This window comes from Sinocyclocheilus grahami, unplaced genomic scaffold, assembly GCF_001515645.1.
Source record: "Sinocyclocheilus grahami isolate Dianchi unplaced genomic scaffold, SAMN03320097.WGS_v1.1 scaffold121.1, whole genome shotgun sequence".
In the NCBI taxonomy this organism is placed as follows: Eukaryota; Metazoa; Chordata; class Actinopteri; order Cypriniformes; family Cyprinidae; genus Sinocyclocheilus; species Sinocyclocheilus grahami.
In genome coordinates, this window is record NW_015505300.1 from 929411 (window position 1) to 954122 (window position 24712).

The following is a 24712-nucleotide window of genomic DNA, read 5'->3' on the forward strand; positions in this document are numbered from 1 at the left end:
ATGAACCTCAACCTCTATCAGAGACAGAACACCCTATGAGCATCCATGCCTGCTTTAATCAAATCGTACAGAACTTTTGTTGTAATAAATTTGTTTTCACACAATAATAAGCTATAGAAATTCATGGTCATGTCTGATTGTCAGTGCCAGCTGCATTGGCTTTAGTTGATTTAAGACAATGGCAGTCAAATCTGAAAAATGTGAGAATTCCCTGTGGTTGCTTGTTTAGCTGTCGCAGATAATGCGAGGATGTGAAATAAATGGGATGAAAAGGCAGGATGAATGCACGCTTAGTAGACGGTACACTTTTATAGGTCAACAGTCACACAAACATACTTAAGCATCAGAGCGGTAATAAATATGTATTACTGGGCTTTCAGAACTTCTGCTTGTTTTTTTGTTTTGTTTTGGAGCTGCATTTATTCAAAAAATATTCATTGAATCCCTGAGTGAAAGCTGGCAATTGTCTCTGGCAACTGCTATTGCTTTCAGTTTAGTGTCCTGTACAAACTTGTACATTTAAATGGTGTAGCTAATATTTTAGAAGTTTGGTGCAGACAGTAAGTTTTTGTTTATGTTATGCTGGCCAATACGGCAGTCGTCTTGGACTTACACTGGCTGTTGCCATTGTATAAGTAAGGAATAATTGATGACGCTGAATTATTGAAAAAAAAATGCACATCCGAGGTGGAAATGCAGTCACACGTGAAGTGGAGTGTGCATTATTTTTCAATAATTAAAAGGATTGGAGTCAATTATTCAGCTTATACCACAGTTACAACCACTCAAGACATTTGACAGGTTTTTGTCCTGTGTTTAGGACTAATACCTTATGCGTCTCATCCCAAGCCTCTGTTGCTAATTCCAAAACACCATTTTAGAGCTAACAACGGAGGCCTGAGCCACTGATATGCAGACTAATGCATTTCACAACAGTGTCTCTACTAATAGCGAAACTGTAAGTTTGTCTGCTTCATGAAGAGCGATGTTACCACCTCCATACTGAGCAATGTCATTTAACTTTTTAGCAGTTGCAAACTATATTACCAAAAAAGTGTGGATGTACTGTACTTTATGTGTGTGCATGCAGAGAGAGTGAGCATTACGGAGAAAGCAAGCGTGTTTTGCATGGACAATAAAAGGTAAATTAGTTGGGAAACATGGAAATTGTCTTCTTTATCCTATATTGTTGGTCATATTTGTTTGTTTGGTCAGTGTCTTATTTTGGTTCTTTTGCTGTTGTAGGCTGTAAGGACCTTTGAAATAACTGAAATAATTTGGCATAGCGATATGGAACTGTAATGCAGTCGACAGACCTGGAACTACTTCATAGCTGTGCATTTATGGAAAATTATTGCACACCTTAGGATGTTCAGCCAATCAGAATAAAACATTTAACATCCCCGTGGTATAAATACGCTTTAATCTAAGAGTAAAAGGTGCCTACAAATAGGAGGTAAATGAGAAAATAAATGTGTATGCGACTGGTCATGTGATCTTAATATGGCCGCCTCCGCAAGGCAACATGTTCCATGTAGAATAAAACAGCTTTTATTAAGCTGATAGGATTGTAGTCTTCAGTGCATGTGAGTTTATTTTATTTTAAATATATTTTTCAAAAGCACTATTCAATTATTTATGTGTAAAACTTTTCTAATGAGTGAAAAACTCTGTGTGCCATTAACTGTACCTTTTCTAACATTTATTTATCATTTTTTAGATTCATTGCTTACCATCCAATTTGATGTTGTAAAACATAGCTTATATTAATTATATAATGGCGTTATCTATTTACTCTTTTGATGAAAAATACAGGCCACACCACTGACAAAATTAACCATCATGTTTATGAATGAAAATTGCAAAGGTTCAGGCACACAGAAGTGAGACGTACCAGATAAGGATAAAGGTATGATCATTACAATGTTTCCTGTGGAGTGTGACCATAGTCTGGCAAATAGATTTCAAACAGGAAATGTGCATGTTTTGAGCTCTTATCTGATGTTTTGTCTCAGTGAAAACCAATGAAAAAGAACAGACACATTCATATGAAACTGAAACTGCGATCTGAACAGTTTAGCAGTCTCTATCCCTTCTGGCACCACAAAGTTTTGGGGTTCTCCTAAGACCCCCAACAATAATCAAGACAATCCGTCTTCTAAATAAACACGGTCTCTTTTGACATCAACAGACCTGACTTGAGGTGGTAAGTATCGTCTGTACATCTACAGGCCCAGTAAATGCTGTACTATTCTAACATGTTCCTCTGGAATATTTTGATTTATAGACCTATCAGGCAATTACCCTGCCACGATGTTTAGATGATAACTCAGGAGGTCTTTGCAAACAGAGGAACTAATGAGGACAGCTGTATTTATTTGCTCATTGTTGCAAATTGGCTGAATTCAATACAATGGCCATTATAATTATTTCATGCGACATATTCATTGCAGTTCATAATTCATTCATTCACTAAAAAAATAAAAAAATAAAAAAATGAGCTGTTCATACTTTTAAAAAAATGAAGGCAACAGCTTGCTTGGATTTGTTATTTTTAAAGTTAAATTAATCTACTTAATCATTTTAAGTAAACATATTCATTGAACTTAAACATTAAAGGGGTCATATGATGTGATTTCAATTTTTCCTTTCTCTTTGGAGTGTTACAAGCTCTTGGTGCATAAAGAAGATCTGTAAAGTTGCAAAGACTAAAGTCTCAAATCCAAAGAGATATTCTTTATAAAAGTTAAGAGTCAACCACGCCTACCTAAAACGGCTCATTCTAACACCCCCCCACATGTCTACGTCACGATGTGGGAAGATTTGCATAACGGCGCCCAAATGTTCACGCAAAGAATGAAGGCGTAACTTTTATTCTCGCTGTAGTATTGTTGTTGCCGCCGCCGCCATGACGTGAAGGCGCTGTGTGTATCGTTGTGAAAGCGAAACTACTTTGTTTGGCATTCCAAAAAAAGACACGACTAGAAATCAATGGTTAAGTTGTATTTACAACACTGTTCCAGAACAGTTCAAACCAAATATTCAGATGTGTGCAGCGCATTTTATGGAGGAATGTTTCCTGATCCTGGTAGAGTAGACTACAATGCCGGCTGTTCTGACTCACAGACTGTAAGTACGTTTTTTATATTTAAAGAATTTGCCACTGATGATTCAAACGTGAGTTTTGAGCAGTGTAGAGTAGTGTTTGTAGTTTGTCATTTCTCCGATCACAAATGCAGACATGGTTTTGTGTTTACGTGGCGCCATGCAATTAACAAAACGAGGACAGGAACATGACCAAATAAGGGAACAGAAACAGGGGCAAAAAATGACACAGACAGTCCATGATCCTGACATTACGCCCCCTCCCTCGCACCGTAGCAACAACAGAGGGAGGCATGGGTGGGAACTTGGAAGGAGGTGCCGGAGGAGGACAGACAGAGACCAGGGAGGTGACAAAAGAGGGAGGAGCCAGGGAGGAGACAGGAGAGGCTTGGAGCAGGAAGAGCCCAACTGGACCCAGGCCACAGCTATAATGGAGCCCAATAGAGCCAGTGGGACGGAGCGACGCGGTGCAGCTGGAGGAGCGGAGTCCTGAGGCGATGGCAGGTCGACGTCCGACCAAGGCGGAGCCAGAGGGACGAGGGAGCCCTGCTCCAGCAGGAGGAGGAGGAATTCCGGGCGGACGAGGGGATCCATAGGAAGAATACAACGGAAACAAAAAACACTGAATAAACACGGAAAACAAAAAATGGAGGGGAGACACGGAGGTTACTGTTTTTGGTCGGTTCTCTTGTCACGATCTGCGTTGGCGAGAAACGATGGAGACGAGGAATAGCGAAAACAGTCTTTAATACAATCCAAACAGGGTACATCCACACTGGAAATGGAAGGAAACACACGAACATAAGGAGTAGAACCGACAGAGACAGACTGCACAGACTAGGACTTAAATACAGGGAATGATTGGGGAAACACATATATATATAAGAAACTTTTTTCTGAATCTTTCTTTTAATTTAATTTAATTCTGCTTCAAATTCAGAAATTGGAAATTAAAAGACATTCTAAACTCATTTTTAATAGGACACACTCCTCCTTGCAACTGTACATAAATTGAACAAACACGATTTCACTTAATCGACACACACACACACAGTGGAGCAGTAACAGTATTGCTATGAAATATACTTGGAGTGGGGCTTTTCTCACCAATGAGAGTAAAATTGAAAACTTGGAGTGGACAGGTCACAGGATGCTTTGAACTGGGGGGAGAAATTGCTGTTGCTCCCCTCACATACTCTGCTATCAGGTAGAAAGAAAATATCTTGAGGGTTTTTCAGTGTAATGTGAATATGATGGATTATATACCAACATGTTTGCAACTTTGATTGATGTGGCGTTTGCAGTTTTGAAATCTGCACTGTGTTTAACGCAACTGCCGGAGCCGAATGTTTCGTTTTGGCTAGCAGTGATTCCCCTGATAGTGGCCTGTGTGGAGCTGTGCAGTCATCTGTGCATGTGTAAACAACATGAGTGAGTGGGTCTGACCTCCTGTTCACCCTCACTCCAGACCCTTTGGAGTCTGCTCAAAACATAGAAGCTAGCCCTAACTCCAAACATCTCATTTTCATCCTTCAAAAGGTAGAAGATTTCGACCGAGATTATGGTTAAAGGGTCCTGTCTTAAGATAAGCACCAATCTGCATTAGGCATATTTGCAAGCAATTACCCCTGGAACACTCCTGAGATGAAACACTTTTTTTTGTCAAATTTGTAAGCATGATTCCTTCCAATCCTTCCTTTTCTGGCCATTTTTCCACTTGGTGTTAAAAGAGTTAGTTCTATGAGCATATAACCTTGAGATCAGATTTGATTATTCAGAAGCAGACTATGAAGTATGTATGAACAAAGGTCTTAAAGTTCAACAGCAGGAAGCTTTTGTAGAGGAACAAGTAATCCATTCCAGAGCTGACAGCTGTGCAATTAATAATGTTTGTACGGGCCACATGAGCAGCGTCGTCTCGGATTATAGAGGTGTGCAGAAAAACATTCCCGCTTGATGTTTTTCAGAGGTTAGTGAGTGACGGGATGCTGAACAGCTGGAGGAGTGACGAGTCTGAGAGTTCACAGCAGGCTTTGCTTATGTGAGCTACAGGGTAAAATGGCATTCGAGCAATTACCCCTGGAACACTCCTGAGATGAAACACTTTTTTTTGTCAAATTTGTAAGCATGATTCCTTCCAATCCTTCCTTTTCTGGCCATTTTTCCACTTGGTGTTTTCAAAAAGAGTTAGTTCTATGAGCATATAACCTTGAGATCAGATTTGATTATTCAGAAGCAGACTATGAAGTATGTATGAACAAAGGTCTTAAAGTTCAACAGCAGGAAGCTTTTGTAGAGGAACAAGTAATCCATTCCAGAGCTGACAGCTGTGCAATTAATAATGTTTGTACGGGCCACATGAGCAGCGTCGTCTCGGATTATAGAGGTGTGCAGAAAAACATTCCCGCTTGATGTTTTTCAGAGGTTAGTGAGTGACGGGATGCTGAACAGCTGGAGGAGTGACGAGTCTGAGAGTTCACAGCAGGCTTTGCTTATGTGAGCTACAGGGTAAAATGGCATTCTTCACATTCTCATCTGTCATTGTTTGGTCTGTGGTTTTAAAGATCTTTACCTACACCTATATCTCGATGCCAGGCGATGGGAAGGCTAGACAGCTCAACCTGATATTGAACATTTGCTCTCAATCTTTTGGTTAAATGAATTGCATGCTTTTTAGTAGAGCTTTGGCAGAGTTAGTAGAGTTTAGTAGAGTTTTGTTGAATGGGTCGCTAAAATGTTGTGTTTGGTTAATGTTTGGAAATTGTTTGTGTTATTTGAATGTTGCAGCTGAAACTTGAATTTCTGATTATTCAGATTCTTTATTAAAGCCCATAAACACTGGCTTAAATAGAGTTAGGGGGGCTTAATGATTATCAGTGGAGTTTTGATATTGTATTTACACAATTTTTAGTCCTTAAAATAGTTCTCTCCAAAATGAAAGTTCTGTCATCTGCAGAGCACAAAAGAAGATACTTTTAAAAATGTCTGTTTTTTGTTTTGTTTTTAAAGGAAACCAAAAATGAAACATTTGTCATAATTTATTTACCTTTGTGTCATTCAGTGGGGTCCAAACTTAAATACCCACTGAATGACACAAAGGTAAATAAATGTTTCATTTTTGGGTTGAACTGTCTCTTTAAATATTTTGTGACTGGTATATTTAATTTAATAATTGGAATTAAATATCAAAATCATCAAGCTAAGCAATTTTTATGTGCCATTTCATAAACAAAGGCTTAAGACGTATCCCATCTCCCTGTTATTTTTGATCAGAGATTTGAAAGAAATGCTGGGAAGGTAAACTGTGTTACTTGGGTTGCAAAGCTGATTTAAAACATGCCTATTCAAACAGGGTTTTTTTGCTTTGAAACATTGGAGGCTTTGTTTTTGTCTGCATTTTTTTTCTTTGGTCAGAGCAGGCATTTGTCAGTGGATTAAAAGGCTAGTGGGCATCTTGTCTCTGGAGTAATTTAATGTCTGAGACCCTCGTTACACCTGCCTGGAATACCAATCCACAGTCTATTATGCACCATTGATGGACTTCACCTCTCTTTTGAGACAACCCCTAAACAATTCAAACAAACGGCACAAAGGTTCACATTTTTCAAGGTTTGACTACCAATGATTTGTAGGAAAAAACATTTAAGTTGTACATTGACATTAATAATGTTTTTGTTCAGCTTCAAGTATCATGTTTTCACCTCATTTTCATTAGATTGCAACCAGAACAGGCATGGAACAGTTTTAAAATAAATGCAATAATGAGATACAATTCGTGGCTTGATGTAATTATGGCTCCTGTGGCATTATATGTGGTTTTGGGTTAAATTTGGCAAAGTTACTCCTTTAAACCAGAAGTTGTGGGGTATTTAGAAGAAAATAACTGGAGCAAATAAAACTTGGAGGCTTAAAGGGAAAGAAACCAATTTTTTTCCTACACGGCAAACATTACTAGAAATTCTTTAAGGCTAAATATATATTCAAGATGGACCGTAATAAGCTGTCAGAAGCAGGTTACTCCATATGTTTGTGGTCATTAGATTGGTGCGCAACCAAGGTTTCACAGATGAACCATTGATTTAAAACTAATGGAGGATTAGTAGATTTTTAATCCTGTTCTTAGCAGCCTGACACACTCTCCAGCCCTCAGTCCATGGAGCTTCAAGTCGATGAAATCCCATTGTGTGCTTGAGTAATGCATTATTATGAATGTGTGAAACAGACACTGGCACCCTGATTACGGTTGCTGCTTTACTGTTTATTCAATCTGTCAAAGAGAACAATCTATGTATTTGAGTGTATAAACTGTTAACTCGGGACATTTTCTTTAAGCCTCCTGTTGAGTTCTGACAAAAAGCAACTTTACACTTCTACCATTTAGCAAGAAAAATTGAGCAAGACATGCCTTGGTGGTTAAAACCCACGTACAACTTTCAGACATGCACTCCAGTATTCTTTCACACATTTATTGCAAGCAGCATAGTGACACTGACCATGTGGACGGACAGATGGTCAAATGTTCTAGGTGCTCATTGGATTATTTTCAAAATGCTGGAGAACGTGATCATTAGGTTTAAAACATGTCATGGAGTTCAAGCAGCTGGCTTTGTCATTAAAACAAATCAGAAATTCTTTGTTTTCACTCAAATTATCATGCTGATAATATTATTTGTGATGCAAAAAATAATGCAAAATAGAAGTAAGTTCACTTGTAGTCTTCTGATAAGACGGCAGTAAGGTCCAGGCAGGGCCGTCCTTCGCTGACGCGGGGCCCGGTGCAAGGTAGGGAGCGGTGCCCCCCTCGGTCCGTTCGCGTTCCGGGAGGGGGGGTCCCCCTCAGTTCGTTCGATGCGGGGCCCGGTGCAACCGTGCAACCGTACCAGTTGCAACGCCCAAAGAACGGCCAGGTCAAATCAGTTCGGCCAACTGATAATTTGGCTGATCAACCAGCTAATGACCATAAATTAAACCATGTCAAATCAGCTATACTGGTTTAAGCTGGATTTTCTAGCAGGGTTGCTATTATAGCTTTGAAAATGACCAGCACAAGCTCCTCCTACTGTTTGTTCAATTAGGAGCTAATGTTTTGTATTAGATATGCAAGGAAATAGCATCTCCTCATGGCAGTGTAATTCAGCTGAGGGCAATAATCTAGCGTGTGAGTCAGGGCTCAGAGCCAGCCTGCAAGGCCACTTCCAATTCTTTGTCTCTAGTGGTGGCATTAAAACGTAATTGGCTTCTGCTTCTACTGCCAACTGTAGTGGCTCCCCATAACATTATGGGACTTTGGCTGCTCTAAGGTCTAAGTTTGTGAATGTGGTGGCTGTAGCCATTCAATCAAAACTAAATGTCTCACTCACTATATTCCCTTCTGGCACTTTTAGCTGTGTGGTGGTTTTGTCCTAATGCTTTTTATTTCTTATAGCATTTTGTATTTACTTTTCTATTAAAGTTAGAAAATAACCAGTACTATAAAAAATCTATTTATTAAAAAAATACCAAAATTGAATGTCATGCATTCTTCCATTGATAATACTGATATGTACTGAAATACTACAACACTGCTAAATAGAGAGCGTGACCAGTGTAGTCTGATTCCCCAATAAATTACATTTATGAGCCGGTTCTTTTGAATGAATCACAAACGTTCAACACTGTCAGTATAGTGCTATTCCAGAACGAGTTACTTTAAAGAGCGGTTCTTTTTAGGAAATGAAAAACATACAGCGGAAAATATAGTCCGGATCCTGAACGAATGATTCTAATGAGTTGCATCTTTGTAATGAATCAAACACACACAGCTTAGAACTGACCGTGAGACTAACTGATTCCCAGCTAACAGGGAACATTATGATAAATTTGGCAAAGTTCTCTCAAAATTATGAAGAAACATTATTCCAGTAACGTTAGTAGAACATTCATTTTAAGTGATCTTATCTTTAATAATGTTCTTAAAATGTTAGAACTAAAACATTATTTACACTCCATTTATGGATGTTTTTTTTCCTGAATTGTTTTAGTTGGACGTTCACCTTTTTCAGAATATTTAGAGAACATTAATAAGTAACATTCCCATAATGTTTGCAAAATTATAAAATGGAATGTTCCCTTAACATATACAAAATCCCTTATACATAACAAAATTCAGAAATAAGCTTTTCATAACTTAATGTGAATGTTAGCAAAACGTTCTTGCAACATATTTTGGTTAGATGGGTTGCTCATATGACAACATATACCTAAAGATAAACATTATGCATTTTTCATTATAATATTTTGAAAAGGAATGAAATGTTACCGCATTTTTGTTTGTTTAGTGTTGTTGTTTAATAAATAGTTAAGGCCAAGTCTTTCAAAAATTCATGCTGTGATTGAAAAAAGACAAGAATTTATTTAAATTGATTTATTGAAATTATATTGTGTATAATAATATGATATAATGGAAATCGGAACTGGAACTTTCTTTTTTCTTTGTCGATCAATGGGCTTGAACATGTTGTGATGTTGTAAAGATGTGATCTTCATGATGGCAGTGTTTGAAGATTCATCAGTGCTTTCATATTCTCGTCAATGGAAGCATATTCCTCATATATGCCATATGATCACGTTCTGCTGTTTCCCATTACTCAACACAGCACACTGTGAAACTGTAGGAGAGTGAAACATCTGTCAAAGGGAACAATGGGGTCATTATGCCCATAAATTAATGGAAATAACAGACTTATGGCTTGAGTTCTGCTGAACAATACATATTGCGGTTAAGCAGCTCGCAGTTTAATCAAATGGAATAATAAAAGCTTGGTAACCCTTGATCCTCATACAGTCATTACTGCCCTGATGGTTCGGGAAGGACTGAATAAGGCCTGATACATTATATGTGGGGGTTCAGTGATATTAGGCATGGAACAGGCCAGATCCTGCAGCGGATGAAATTCACGGGAGATTAGTGTGTGAATATGGTTTTTGCAGGCCGTGTGAACATGCTAGATCTCAACAAGACTGCCAGAGTCATTTTTCTTAAAGCTATGAAACACTTTCTTCCTCAGTCATCATTGCAGGATGGAGCCAAGTGCATCGCTTGTTGTGCAGAAAGACAATGCATTAACTGAGGAAATGATTTGGAAAGGAAAGACTGCGATTTGTTTACATTATTTCAACAACTTGTCTGTGTTACATAATGATGGTCTCAGAGTGGTTCGAGTGCAATATCAACGTGTGTTCTTGTCTTTCTCTCTATTCCTTTCCTGTCTGTTTTTCTATTTCCCCTCTTCCCAGACTCGGACCTTAGCTTGCGAACAGTGAGTACGCCAAGTCCAGCTCTGATTTTGCCACCTCGTTCATCTCCAGGCGTGCTTAATGGCTCCTCCACGTCTTCCTCCACGTTCGGCACGGAAACCATCGCCATGGTCCACACACCACCTACTTCCCTCACCCATCCTCAAAGGAGCCTGCGGCAGCCGAGGGACCAGCAGGGGGCGCCCATCGACATCCTTCCTGACCATGCATTCCTACAGATCTTTACCCACCTGCCAACCAACCAGCTGTGTCGGTGCGCCCGCGTGTGCCGTCGCTGGTACAACTTGGCGTGGGACCCTCACTTATGGAGGACTATTCGTCTGATGGGAGATGTGCTACATGTGGACCGCGCGCTTCGGGTTCTCACTCGCAGACTGTGCCAGGACACCCCCAGTGTGTGTCTCACCCTGGAGACGGTGGTGGTCAGTGGTTGTCGGAGGTTGACTGATCGAGGACTGTACACGGTGGCACAGTGCTGCCCAGAACTCCGTCGCTTAGAGGTGGCTGACTGTTACAACGTGTCCAATGAGGCCGTGTTTGAGGTGGTGTCACGCTGCCCCAACTTGGAACACCTAGATGTTTCAGGTAATTTATCTTGAGTGATAATGTTTGGTTGTACTATTAGTATTTATCTGTCCTAAACAGTTGCTGTCCATATTGAATGCAATAGCTCAGTCAATCGGAATATATTTAATGCTTAATGTACAGTTATAGCAGGATTTTGGACCAATGAGATTTCACACTGGGTGAGTTTACCCAGGTACAAAAAAACAGAAAAGAAGCGATCATCAAAATAGTTTGATTTATTGAGGTTCAATTTGGCTTGGTTAGGACCCTTAATTATTGAAAATAAGGCAGTGTTGGTAATCTGTGTTTTAACTAACTTTATTTACTTATAATTTATAATGTACTTGTTTCTGTACTGTACACATTTTAATCTTTAATTTAATTGTTTCAACTGGTTTTGCTGCAGAACTCAGCACATTGGACCAGGGCCGTCGCTAGGAATTCTGGGCCCTGTGCACTGAATTTGCTATGGGGCCCCCTCAAAATCACAATCAGTGGGTTCTTAGGGCCTTCAATTGATGGGTCATAGGGCCTTCAATTGAAGTAAATAAATGTATACATAAAAACAGGACAGAAACGAATACTGATATTACTGAATTCACGACAAATGCAACAAACTTAATCATGCATTTTTTGTCACATAGAAAAGCACTTGACAGTAAAGCATTGATTATGAGCTAGACTGCTGGAAAGTTATTGCTAATAAATTCTGTCATAATTTCCTCACCCTCATGTCATTCCAAACCTGTATGACTTACTTTCTTCTGCTGAACACACAAGAAGATTTTATAGAATGATACCAAACCATTTTGGTTACCCTTGATTTCTACTGTATGGACAAAAATTTCTTGAATTTCTCAAATTAAGTTCCATAGAAGAACGAAATTCATACAGGTTTGGAATGACGTGACGTTGAGTAAATTATGACCATTTTCATTTTTGGGTGAATCTCCCTTTAAGAACTTTATTATTTGCTAATAATAAACACCTAATTTAATATAAGACACTGATATTTATCTTTAATCAGGCCCTCATTGAATTAACATTTTACTTCAATTAAAATTCATTAGAACATCTAAAAAGAAAGAAGTTCTTGCTTAGAATCCAGAATTTAGCTGACTAGTGTTAGTAGGATGGTGGTCACAAGAAGTAAAACCATGGTCCTCATTACCACGTTTATATGGTTTTTAAAATAAATAAGTAATAAAACTATAAAATTTGTAGTTAAAAAAAACTAAACATGAAGAAACTACAAAACACCTTATATAAAATTTAAATATTCCACAATATGTAATAACAGTAACATTTATAATAAATACATTTCTGCCAACACATAGGCTATTTGTACAATGAATAACTTCAAGTTAAATTATGGTGCTGAATTGACAAGCCTATTGGCGTTTTCCAATATACCTCATTTTCATGGCTGTTTTCAGCCAGCATCACTACAGAACCTTTAATGTGTTCTGATTTCACACGACTATAACACAATTCTGTGTGACATCTGAATGGATCAAGCGACTTGCGCTGTTTATCACTTATAAATCGTGGCAGAAGCGCGGCATTGTGTGGTGACTGATCCCACTCTGCTTTGACACGCTGCTGCATCATTTTTGCTTTATGCGGTTTCACATGCGCTGTAATTTAAAAGCAACGCCTAGTATCGGGAAGCTCACCCTCGTTTCGGCGATCGGCCCACTAATTGAATGGAATGTCCTGGTGCTCCCGATGGCCAGTAGGTGATCCCGGGCCCCCCAGACCTCTGGGCCCTATTCCCCCCACTAGCGACACCCCTGCATTGGACATCAAGTGGCATCCCAAACAGAGCACCAAAATTGTTTATTGTACAAAAATGTTGTATCTACATGATACAATATTACATGAACTACATACGCCCAACAGTATGCAAAATTATTAAAATTATTAATTATCTAGTCTGAATAGGAAAATTGACCAATTTTGGTTTCTAAAGTCTCTTGAATTTTAATGGTCTTATGGTCTTGGCAGCCAATATTTCAAATATCAAATTGTGGTTGGCACAGACTATGTTTATCTTCATTGCACGTGAACCCAATGTAATCTAAACAGGGTTGTTTCTTTTACGTTGTGACCACTAAAACAATTTCACTCAGAAATTGCTTGTTAAATTATTAATTATCTAGTCTGAATAGGAAAATTGACCAATTTTGGTTTCTAAAGTCTCTTGAATTTTAATGGTCTTATGGTCTTGGCAGCCAATATTTCAAATATCAAATTGTGGTTGGCACAGACTATGTTTATCTTCATTGCACGTGAACCCAATATAATCTAAACAGGGTTGTTTCTTTTACGTTGTGACCACTAAAACAATTTCACTCAGAAATTGCTTGTAAATTTCACAGTTAATAACAAAGAACGCATTGAATTAAATGTGACATTTTTAAGTAGAAAGACTGAAATTGTATTTTCTTGTAAAATGTACTGCAGTAATATTTGTTTAATTTACAACTTTGAAAACCTTTTTTTTCAGAGTAGTAGTTTTGTTCATATTTTCAAGCACTAGAAACTATAGTTGCATTTTGTCATTTGGATTCATCTCAGGTTTTTCCCTGCGGTTCACTACAAGAACAGACCTGTGACCCAAATGAGAACCACCAGTTTAACATTTGGCATGAAAAGAATAAATAATGAAGTATTGGAGTCTGTACGAACACAGTTATAATTAATTTGACATTCTCAATAAAACATGTCAGTAATGTAGCTGTGTTGGTCTACAAACTCTCTGAAAACACAGAAGGATTTGTATTCAGCTGTATACATGACTTCCTGACTCGGAGCCAAACAGCCTGTGCTTCACCTGCTTTGTTGTCCAGCACAGAAGACAGTTCTCACAGAGATTATTCTGAAATGTCCAGGACTTCCTCTTGGAAAAGCTGGAAAAGGTATTAATAGCTTCGGCATTCTGTCTGTGCTCTCTATACTTCCCAAAAGAAACATAAGCCCAAGCAGAACCAGGACCTCTGACTTTAAGGTGCTTAGGGAAAATCTGCTACCCCAATTTAGAGAATCAATGATCAACTGTGTTTAGTATAAAATTAATAGCTATAAAGTCAGACTATTTCAAGTGCATATAACTTTAAATCGTTTATAAAAAGCACCATTTATATGAATATTTGTCCAGTATATATATTATAGCATATTTATATAGTTTTATCTGTTCATGTTTTTAATGACTTTACCAGGCAATCTTTTATCTGTATTTCTTTACTGTATTTCTTAGAAGCATTATATTTCACAGAGGACCATATAGAAGTTAAAATTGAGGAGTTAGTGAATGAGTATGTCATACATACTCTCCTTCTACTCATGTCCTCAAGTCCCTTCCCTGGTGTTTTATTTCCAACTTCCTGCGCTGCACTTCCTGTTCAAGCATGTTGTTTTTTATGTGTGAGTGCAGGGGTCCGGCTGGGGTCCCTCTGCCGTTGGACTGGAGCACTGCATTCTCAATGTGCTCCTAAAGGAGAAGTGGGGAGATCCCATCCCCCACTCCTCCTGATAGAACTCATTTCAGATGTCTCTCCAAGGTTTAAATCAAACCCTCTGCTGCCATTTTCATGTTCTTTAGATATTCTGCAATAACCTTCAGCTTTAGTTCTACTGTAAAGTCTTTTGTTTGTCTGATGATGGTGTTTCATAAATTAAATCAGATGACAGCTGTGAAGACCAGACAGCAGAGTAGATACATTTCTCAGATGGCGTGTTTCACATCAAGGCTTTCTTCTGTGATTTCTGTAAAAACACATCTAAAAGCAAACATTTGGTGTTTCTTTTCATGTGCATCTGACAACATGAAAACGTCTTCAGTCTTTTAGGAATAAAATCATCACATACACATGGTTCTGAAGAATTTTTCTTTTTCATAATGGTCAAAACTGTCCATAGAATTTATCTTCAAAGATGTAGTTTAAAGCTGAAATGTGCAATTTTTGTTAAAATATTTTCTCCTATGCCAGCTTAATATTATGCAGTCAATACAAAAAAACTTTTGAAAAAAAAAAGTATTTTCCAAGAGCGCAATTAGTTCTCAAATAAGAAAAAAAAAACTAAGGGTAATCCAGAAAGGGTGAAAGATAAAATATATATATATATCAGTGAATATAATATATTTATATACTGTATGTATATTATGTCCTTATGAGAGCATAATTATATTCCAGGTATATATATATATACAGGTGCATCTCAATCAATTAGAATGTCGTGGAATAAGCAATCAGCCTGTGGCATTGCTGAGGTGGTATGGAAGCCCAGGTTGCTTTGATAGCGGCCTTCAGGTCATCTGCATTGTTGGGTCTGGTGTCTCATCTTCCTCTTGACAATACCCCATAGATTCTCTCTGGGGTTCAGGTCAGGCGAGTTTGCAGGCCAATCAAGCACAGTAACACCATGGTTATTGAACCAGCTTTTGGTGCTTTTGGCAGTGTGGGCAGGTGCCAAGTCCTGCTGGAAAATGAAATCAGCATCTCCATAACGCTTGTCAGCAGAAGGAAGTATGAAGTGCAATAAAATGTCCTGGTAGATGGCTGCGTTGACTGTGGACTTCAGAAAACACAGTGGACCAAAGTCCTCTTTTCAGATGAAAGTAAATTTTGCATTTCATTTGGAAATCAAGGTCCCAGAGTCTGGAGGAAGAGCACCTGTATATATATATATATAAACATTATTAGAAAATTATTAGAATCTTTAAAAACCCCAACGTGTGACAGCTTTTTAATATGAGGTGAAAGTAAACAAGGAGATATCAACTAATATATTAAAATAAACACACACACAAAAAACATGTATATTAATATATTAGTTCCAAAGTTTATATTTGTTATACATTACATTTACATTATATGAATTTAAATCATTAAAATGTAATATAATTGCTTAAGGGTAATCCATTAAATACTGTAGACAGACCTAGTGTGTAACTTAAAATTTTATAATATAATGTAACCTTTTATTTATAAATATAATATATATTTAACTATATATGCATTGAAGAGTTAAGACGCAAAAGCCTCGAAGCGCTGTCTGAAATTTTCATCTTAAATGAGGATTTTTAGCAGGCTCCTCTGTTTAGGTTCAGTAATTTTACTCTAATGGCAATGTATAGGTCCTTTTCTATACAACTAAAGTGAAATAACTGAACATAAATGTAGGAGCCTGCTAAAAATCCTCATTTTAGATGGCACGTTAGAGGCTTTTGCATCTGAACTCTTCAATAGTATAAAATACTATTAATATTTATCATCATTTGTGCAATTTATAGTTGGTATAGAAAAAGAGTCATCCACTTTAAAATAAGCACATTTTGTTGCTTTGCAGCCTGAAATAAAGACAGACACAGTTTTTGGTTTATCCAGCTGTATTTACTCAGTGCAGCTTACAACATCCAAGTGAAAGATATAATACCATCATGTCAGAAAAAAAAGGAGTTGGATAAAGGATCACCACCTTGTATCAGTATTTTGTTGAACCATGATTTGTCTCTACTAACTTTGCACATCTAGACTTTGCCCACTCTTCTTTGCAGAACTGCTAAAGTTCAGTTAAATTTGATGGAGAGCGTTTGTGGACTGCAGTCTTCCAGTCATTCCTCAGATTTTCAGTGGGTTTTAAGTCTGGGCTCTGACTAGGCCATGCAAGGACATTCACCTTTTTCCTCCTTCAGCCACGGTGTGGTCAGTTTTGCTGTGTGCTTTGGCTCATTGTCATGTTGGAAGGTAAACCTTCTTCCCACTGACAACTTTCTGGCAGAGGGCAGCAGACTTTTTTTCTCAAGAATTTGACGGTATTTTGCCCCATCCATTTTTTCTTCTATCCTGACAAGTGGTCCAGTCTCTACTGCAGAGAAACACCCCCATAACAGGATATTACCATCTCCATGCTTTACTGGAGGAATGCTGTTATTTGGATGCGGAGCTGTATTGAATTTCCACCAGACATGTTTGGTGTGGAGAAATAATACATTTTGTCTCATCTGCCTCAGAATCTTCAAGAGCATTTTGGCAAAGCTCAGTCGTGACTGCATGTGGCCTTTCTTGAGTGACTTTTTTTCTTGTAACCGTCCCATGCAAGCCACATTTGTGGAGAATTTGTGACATTGTTGTCTCATGCACACAATGACCACTCTTTGTCATAAATTCCTGCAGCTGCTTCAGAGTTGCTGTCGGCTTCTTGGTAACCTCAGTTTCCTCCTGGCTCTTTCATCCAATTTGGAGCGACGTCCTGATCCAGGGAGGGTCTGTGTTGTACCAAATAACTTCCACTTCTAAATAATAGACTTCACTGTGCTTCTAGACATCGATAAAGCCTTGTTTGTTTCAGTTGCACTACCAAGGACTGAAATGCTTCAGGAATACACTTTTCATGATGAGCTAATCAAAACGACCACAGCTGATCACAGTTGAAAGTCAAATGGCTTTTTGTGCCACTGAGAAGGTAATTAACTACACCTGATTGAGTTTACAAGTCATTTTTAGGAGGGGGGTGATCCTTTTTCCAACTCAGTAGCGGTGTCTCATTTCGAAGGCTGCACCCTACGGAGGTCACATTCGAACCATCAAGGCGGTCTCATTGCAGAAAACCAAGTAGGACACTCCGAATGCGACCTTTGAATGTGACCACTTTTCACAGGAATTCAGAGGATGCATGAGGTCTATCCTTCGCTGCTACAGATAACCCACAATTTCTGTGCATCGCCGAAAACAACCGTCGTTTATTTGAAAAAAATGGCGGCACCGGCAGATGTAGCACTACACACAAACGAATATGTGGTGTTTAAATATAAGTATTATCAAGTTCTTCTTTAAGTTGTATTACCTCAGTTGGTATGTGGTAAACAGGATTACAAGTGTTTAGTGTTGGTTTTCTATCTTTCACTTGGATGTTATAAGCTGCACTGAGCAAATACAACCGGATAAAACAAAAACCGTGTCTGTCTTTATTTCAGGCTGCAAAGCAACAAAAGGTGATTATTTTAAAGGGGGTGATTCTTTTCTATGCCCACTGTAATTTTCTAATGCTAGAAGCACAGAAATTACACGCATCATCTTTAAATGCAAAGTTTTGAGAACATTTTTCAAATCAGGTTCTGAATGTTACATATTGTGTGTGCAGTTAGAACAGTGCAGATTAAGTTTTATTCTGTTCATATTCTTCTATAATTCTGTCTTTGTTCTCTGCAGGGTGCTCTAAGGTGACCTGCATCAGCCTGACACGGGACGTGTCCGTCAAACTCTCCCCTCTTCATGGGCAGCAGATCTCCATCCGCTATCTTGACATGACTGACTGTTTTGCTTTGGAAGACGAAGGCCTGCACACCATTGCTGCCCACTGCACTCAGCTCACCCACCTCTACCTGCGGCGCTGCGTGCGCCTGACCGACGAGGGCCTGCGCTTCTTAGTCATCTACTGCCCGTCCGTGCGGGAGCTCAGTGTCAGCGACTGCCGCTTCATCAGTGACTTTGGCCTGCGGGAGATTGCTAAACTAGAGGGCCGCCTGCGCTACCTCAGCATAGCGCACTGCGGTCGCATCACAGACGTAGGCGTGCGCTACATAGCTAAATACTGCAACAGACTGCGTTACCTGAACGCTCGTGGGTGCGAGGGACTGACGGACCACGGCATTGAGCACCTTGCCAAGAACTGCCTCAAGCTCAAGTCCCTGGACATTGGGAAGTGCCCGTTGGTGTCAGACGCCGGCCTGGAGCAGCTTGCACTAAACTCGTTCAACCTGAAGAGACTGAGTCTGAAGTCGTGCGAGAGCATCACGGGCCGTGGGCTTCAGGTGGTGGCGGCGAACTGCTTCGACCTTCAGCTGCTGAATGTACAGGACTGTGACATGCCACTGGAGGCGCTACGCTTTGTCAAGCGTCATTGTAAACGCTGCGTCATTGAACACACCAATCCAGCCTTTTTCTGAGACCTGCACACATGGGATTGTGTGGACGGATTTGAGAAGATAATCTCTTTTGACCCGGGCCGGTGATGTCTCTGCTAGACAACAAAGCGGAGATCTGCACTGCTGCACCTCTGTATTTAATTTGCATGGTTGGGAGAAATCTTAACTTTTTTTTTTAATCCATTTATTTATATTTTTATTCAATTACATATTTTTGATTACTCATCTTGTCTATGTCAGATTGTATTACGTGTAACATGTAAATTTCATCATGAATGCAAGTTGTTGACGCATAGAGGATTACATGATGTGACGTTAACCAGAAATTAAACTAGACACATTTTTACAGGACTATGGCAGCCCACAGTTCAGTTTTTTTTTTATTGTTTACATTTGATATCTCTGTTATGAATGTTTTGCTTTGTTTCATCATGTAAGCCTTGTAATTGCTTGGTTTCATTGCCCAGGAATATTACCAAACAGTGCCATTTTGCTGTGACGTTCACCTTTGAAATGGTCAATAAGGCTTTTTTAGGTGTTTAACAAATGGAAGACCACAGTGGAATAAAGGGGTCTAAGCCATATTAAACAGAATCTTGATATCTGCTTTTATGTAGCTAACCGGCATTAGCCAGGTTCAGGAATGAGAAAAAGGAATGAGAAAACAGAGCAAAATATGCAATTCATAGTTTTCACATGGCGTCACATCTGGAGGCCAAAATGAGGCAGTCCTCCACTGACCGCAAGTTATTTTTATGAGGTTTGCATTAAGTAGCAATATAGTAAGACAGTGATATTAAAAGGCCAGATTCAATATACACCTTGATGCATACTTTGTACAGGCAAGCAGATGAACCCTGAAAAAAAAATTCCCATAGAAAGCCATTATAAAGAAAATACCTTTTTGTGCATTGTGTTCATATTTTTGTCTATATAAAGTATGCATCATCAATAAGGTGTATACTCTACTTGATCTTTTAATATAACTGCTTTAATACATTAAGGCACTTTAAGTGGCCAAAACTTGCATTTTGTTCACATATCTTAGTTTTATTCTTTTGAGAGGTGATCTAAATATTTGTGGATTGGAAAGAGATGGAAAATTGACAGGCTTGTGCTGCAGTTCTATGGATGTTTTGCCCTCCACGACTTCGAGCCAGTCACATGACTGAAAACGATTAATTATAGTGGTTGTCAACCTGTGGGCTGCAGCCCCCTAAAGGACCAGGGATGTTCTGCAGGATGCTTTTGATTTTTTTTCTTCTGTAAATAAGATAAATTAGTCAAAATAAAATAGCACAACTTCTTATTTAAAAATGGTTATATTGTTATATCAATATAGTATGTGGGCTATGGACAATTTTGTAGTTGGGATAAAAGAAAGAAAGATAACACTAGACACAAAGCATTTTTTTTCATTGTGCATTATTGTTCATGAATACCTTTGTTTTGTTTTTTTGAGGCTGTTTGTATCATTTATAATGAAACATTTCAAACAAACCTGTTTTGACAAAGTTACTTTATGTTAATCTGTTTTAGCTATCATTTAGTTGCTAACCGACACAATTGCCACAGGACACAGCTAGCTGGCTAGGCAGTTGTGAGAAAATAAAGGGAAATGTAATCAGATTCATTTCAGTCTGACTCAATTACCCAGTGATAAAACAGCAGAGAACAGCAGCACAGTCCAGTGTAATATTACATCCCAGAGCAGCAGCGCAGGCCAGGCTTACACACAATATACAGCTGATTAACATCACAGCAGTTCAGAACAGCAGGAAACTGTTAAGGAAATACTTAAATATGAAAATTTGAATAAATGTTTCAATGTCTTCAACAGGAAATGTGGATGTTTTTATGGAAAAATTGTGTCACTGTGGTTATGCTAATTCACAGTTACTGACAAGGGATTGCAGAGTTTGATTCAGAGATACTTGAAGGGCAATAATATTTGTACTATTCAGAATATCTTAAATTACAATGTCAAACACAACAGATCCTACATGGACCAGTAGACCTTACCAAATAACATCTGACTGATCATTACATCCGTAAAAAACACAGAACTGCTGTCTGTGGTTCTGCAGGACTAACTTCCCATCTGAGACTTCTGGCCTGAATGCTGGCACACTGGAAAGATGACCAGATTTTTAAGATGGAAACATTTCCTAGTTCAGTGGTCAAAATGTTATGGAAATCTCAAATTGCTATTATCTAATTAAATAATGGGGACAATACATTTTTGTATGTTTTTGTTTTTTAATTGTTGTGGGTTTTAAAATTGTGGGTACTATTATGAAAAATAGAAACCGTTGCAACTAGCAAACAAATCAAAACAGTATTATATTACAGCAAAATTGAAACATTACAAAAGCATAATGACTAAACAAAACCACATTACAGAAATAAAACAATATAAATATGATAACATGTGACTAATTCATATTTTAACACTAATTGTATTAAAAAAAATTAATTTTTCTGTTGTTATTATTATTATTAGTAGTAGTAGTAGTAGTAGTAGTATTACTACAACATCTTAACATTTGAAATGTTATTTCATGTTTGTGCTTTTTGGAAATATAGCTATCCTTAATTAAGCTAATTGTTTAACATCTGAAGCTAATTTTGAGCCCAAAGTATGCGCTTTCTGCAAATGTAACTATTACAAGTGTAATTGTTTAGTTGATCATTATATTTATTTATTTTTATTTAATTATTATTATTATTATTGGGGTGTTTTTTATTATTATTATTATTTTTCATTTTTCTGTTGTTGTTATTATTATTATTATTAGTAGTAGTAGTAGTAGTAGTATTACTACAACATCTTAACATTTGAAATGTTATTTCATGTTTGTGCTTTTTGGAAATATAGCTATCCTTAATTAAGCTAATTGTTTAACATCTGAAGCTAATTTTGAGCCCAAAGTATGCGCTTTCTGCAAATGTAACTATTACAAGTGTAATTGTTTAGTTGATCATTATATTTATTTATTTTTATTTAATTATTATTATTATTATTGGGGTGTTTTTTATTATTATTATTATTATTATTATTATTATAATTGCTTCGTGACACCGGAACTTATGTAAACGTTTAAAATTGTGTTAAGGACAATCCCGCACTCTAGTGGGGCCATATCCTACATGCAAACAGTATTACTTTGATTAACATGAATAGTTAGTATGAATACCTTGAAAACGACAACGGTGTCTCTTTTTCATAATTGATGATAATAGTGCTCTTCTCTGGTCCAGGTTATGTTTTTCATGGCGGCACGCGACCAAGTAATCAGTGTGACTTGCAGCTCCCTCTGTTGGTGACAATAATCACCACACGATTGCTCTGATAATATATCGGTTGGGTATGCTGGGCTTTTTTCCAGTGTATTTGCGCGGTGTTTTGAACGTGCTGTAAAACGGAACATTTCGGGGACAGCCTGGGGCAGGACACCAAAAACTTGGACCTCTGGTTCTGCAGAACTAACTCCAGTCTGAAACTGCTTGGTTGGCGCTGCTGGACCGAAACTGCTGTCTGCAGAACTAACTTCTAGGTAATATAATTAAAACAAAAATAACTATTGAGAGAAAAAATAACTATATTGATATATTGTTGGTAACGTGAAAAAAAGTACTCATATTGTGAAATTATGATCATCGCTTACTTAATGTGATTGATAATATAATTGACCTACATTATGCTCGTGACCTCTCAAACGAGGGTGATTTCTTTTCTGACAAGTGACATTTTTCACCATCGGAATTTTGTTACAAACATTTTTATATGCAAACGCAACGTTCACTACCTTCAACTGCAGCTTTGTTTGGATTAATAAATAAAACAAAGAATTGTAAGTTCTGTCATCTATTATTCAGTATCTTTTTGCCGTTGTATCTGTTCAGTATTGCTATAGATTTTAGTCAACACCATTACACAAACCACTTAACGTTAATAGTTTTCTGTCGTCTGCTGAGGTCTATTCCTTACACACGAGGCATCAAACGATGACACATACCTTATGGATATGCAGATTAGGCGTCCATGCAACTACACAGAGATAAAAGAGAAACCAAAAATACATTACAAAAGTCGGTAAGTCATACTAGACTAGACGAATGAAACGAGACATTGAACGTTAACGTTACTGGTGTGAGGTTTGGGCACCACCTGCTGTCGTGACTCGTTAAATTCACGGAAAAGCGGAGAAAATGTATATATGAACACAGATACATAGAGTGGACAAGTGTATGCATATTTAATATTGTGGCAATTTTAGTTTGAGTTATTTCTTTTCAAATAATACCAGTTCTTATAATCTATTTGATCGCGGCAGCTATCAGCCCGGCTAGCTCAGTCGGTAGAGCATGAGACTCTTAATCTCAGGGTCGTGGGTTCGAGCCCCACGTTGGGCGCTGAATTTTTCCACTTCACAGGGGTTACAACGGATCTCCATTTTTCTCCATTTAATTCTAAGCTTAACTATCTCTTTATGAAGTATTAATAGCTATCTCTTTATGAAGTATTAATAGCTGATAATAAATATAGATTTATTAAATATTATCAGACCTAGTGACAGTAAACCGGGGTAGGACTTATTGCATCCCTCCAGCATGTCCGGGTCCAGAACATCTATAGGGAAGTAGACATTTTATATCATCAGATAATATTAGGAAAAGAGTTGGAACATTATGAACTTTATAATTTAAAAACATCTGTAGTTGTAATAACCTTGTTCAACCAACAGGGGGCAGTTCTGGTAAACATGCACATATGGTCAGGCTTTCATTTTCTCTCTAATGACAGATTTTGGACTGAAAACGTTTCAGATGTTTTTAAAAAGGTTAAGGCATGTGGAGCATTCAGAAATTGTGGCAGAGCATGCAGGAAGTTCTATACTATACTTTGCTTTTCAGCTCAAAGTTGTTTTTCTTTTTTTTTCTTGGAAGATACTGTGTTTCATTTTCATTCTCCCTTTCTCTGAGTGAAATTCAAAAGAGTCATTGCAAATATTTATTTATTTATTCTGTTGACAGCCCTAGTTTTTACTAGTAAGAAATGTGGATATAGCTTTGTGAAATAATATATATACTGAACAAAATTATAAACGCAACATTTTTGTTTTTGCCCCCATTTTTATATAATGTATAATTATTTCACTTATTTGTGAAATAAGTTCCTCCTTCCTGTCAAAAAGAGTGTTGTAGACATCTTTGATGTCTCTGATGAGATCTGTTTTACAGTTATTGACAATATTGACACATTGTTCATGAAAGGTGGTAAGTAAATGATAGAACTCTGTATGAGGAACATTTGTTTGTGAGGATGTTACCCTGGACTCTTACTGGCTGTGGATAAGACACAGTGTTTTGAGGGAAAGTCTAGGTTTGGGTTTTGCAAAAGATACCTGCCATTCCTTGGGTTTTGCTCTACTTAATTTAAAAAAAATGAAATGGAGACAAACAAGCCAATCACATGGAAAAGTAGGCCACATATGTTTAACTAGATGCTGTTAAACTTTCAGTCATGCATGCCTGGCCAAATCTGTGTCAGTGAAAAAGTATGCGGCACACAGCTCTTATGGACTCAGGGTGGAAGAGGGTGTGCTGGAGATCAGGCAGTTATCATGAGCTATGAAATAATGAATATGACTGTCAGACTGTCTGCTAAATTGTATGTTGTGTGGTGAATTGTACAGCAAATAGGATTGTTTGCTAGGAATTTCACCACTTCTTTTTTAGATAACAATGCTGAATTGTAATTCAAAATAAAGGTTATGTGAAAAATGTCAGTCAGAATTTGTCCCACCAGAA

At 37.9% G+C, this 24712-nt stretch overlaps 1 protein-coding gene and 1 non-coding gene across 2 annotated transcripts in view; both read left to right on the forward strand.

Annotated features, from left to right (window-relative positions):
• The window catches only part of fbxl7 (F-box and leucine-rich repeat protein 7), a 45038-nt gene extending 25284 nt beyond the window's left edge, over window positions 1-19754 (forward strand). The window contains exons 3-4 of the mRNA XM_016278387.1: window positions 10381-10986; window positions 18183-19754. Of these exons, the coding sequence (XP_016133873.1) occupies window positions 10381-10986; window positions 18183-18919 (1343 nt within the window). The 3' untranslated portion in view covers window positions 18920-19754. The remainder of the gene's footprint in view (window positions 1-10380; window positions 10987-18182) is intronic.
• Window positions 19755-23241: 3487 nt separating this feature from the next.
• On the forward strand, window positions 23242-23314 carry trnak-cuu (transfer RNA lysine (anticodon CUU)). Its single transcript has one exon. It is a non-coding gene; the product is annotated as a tRNA-Lys (tRNA).
• The last annotated feature ends 1398 nt before the right edge of the window (window positions 23315-24712 follow it).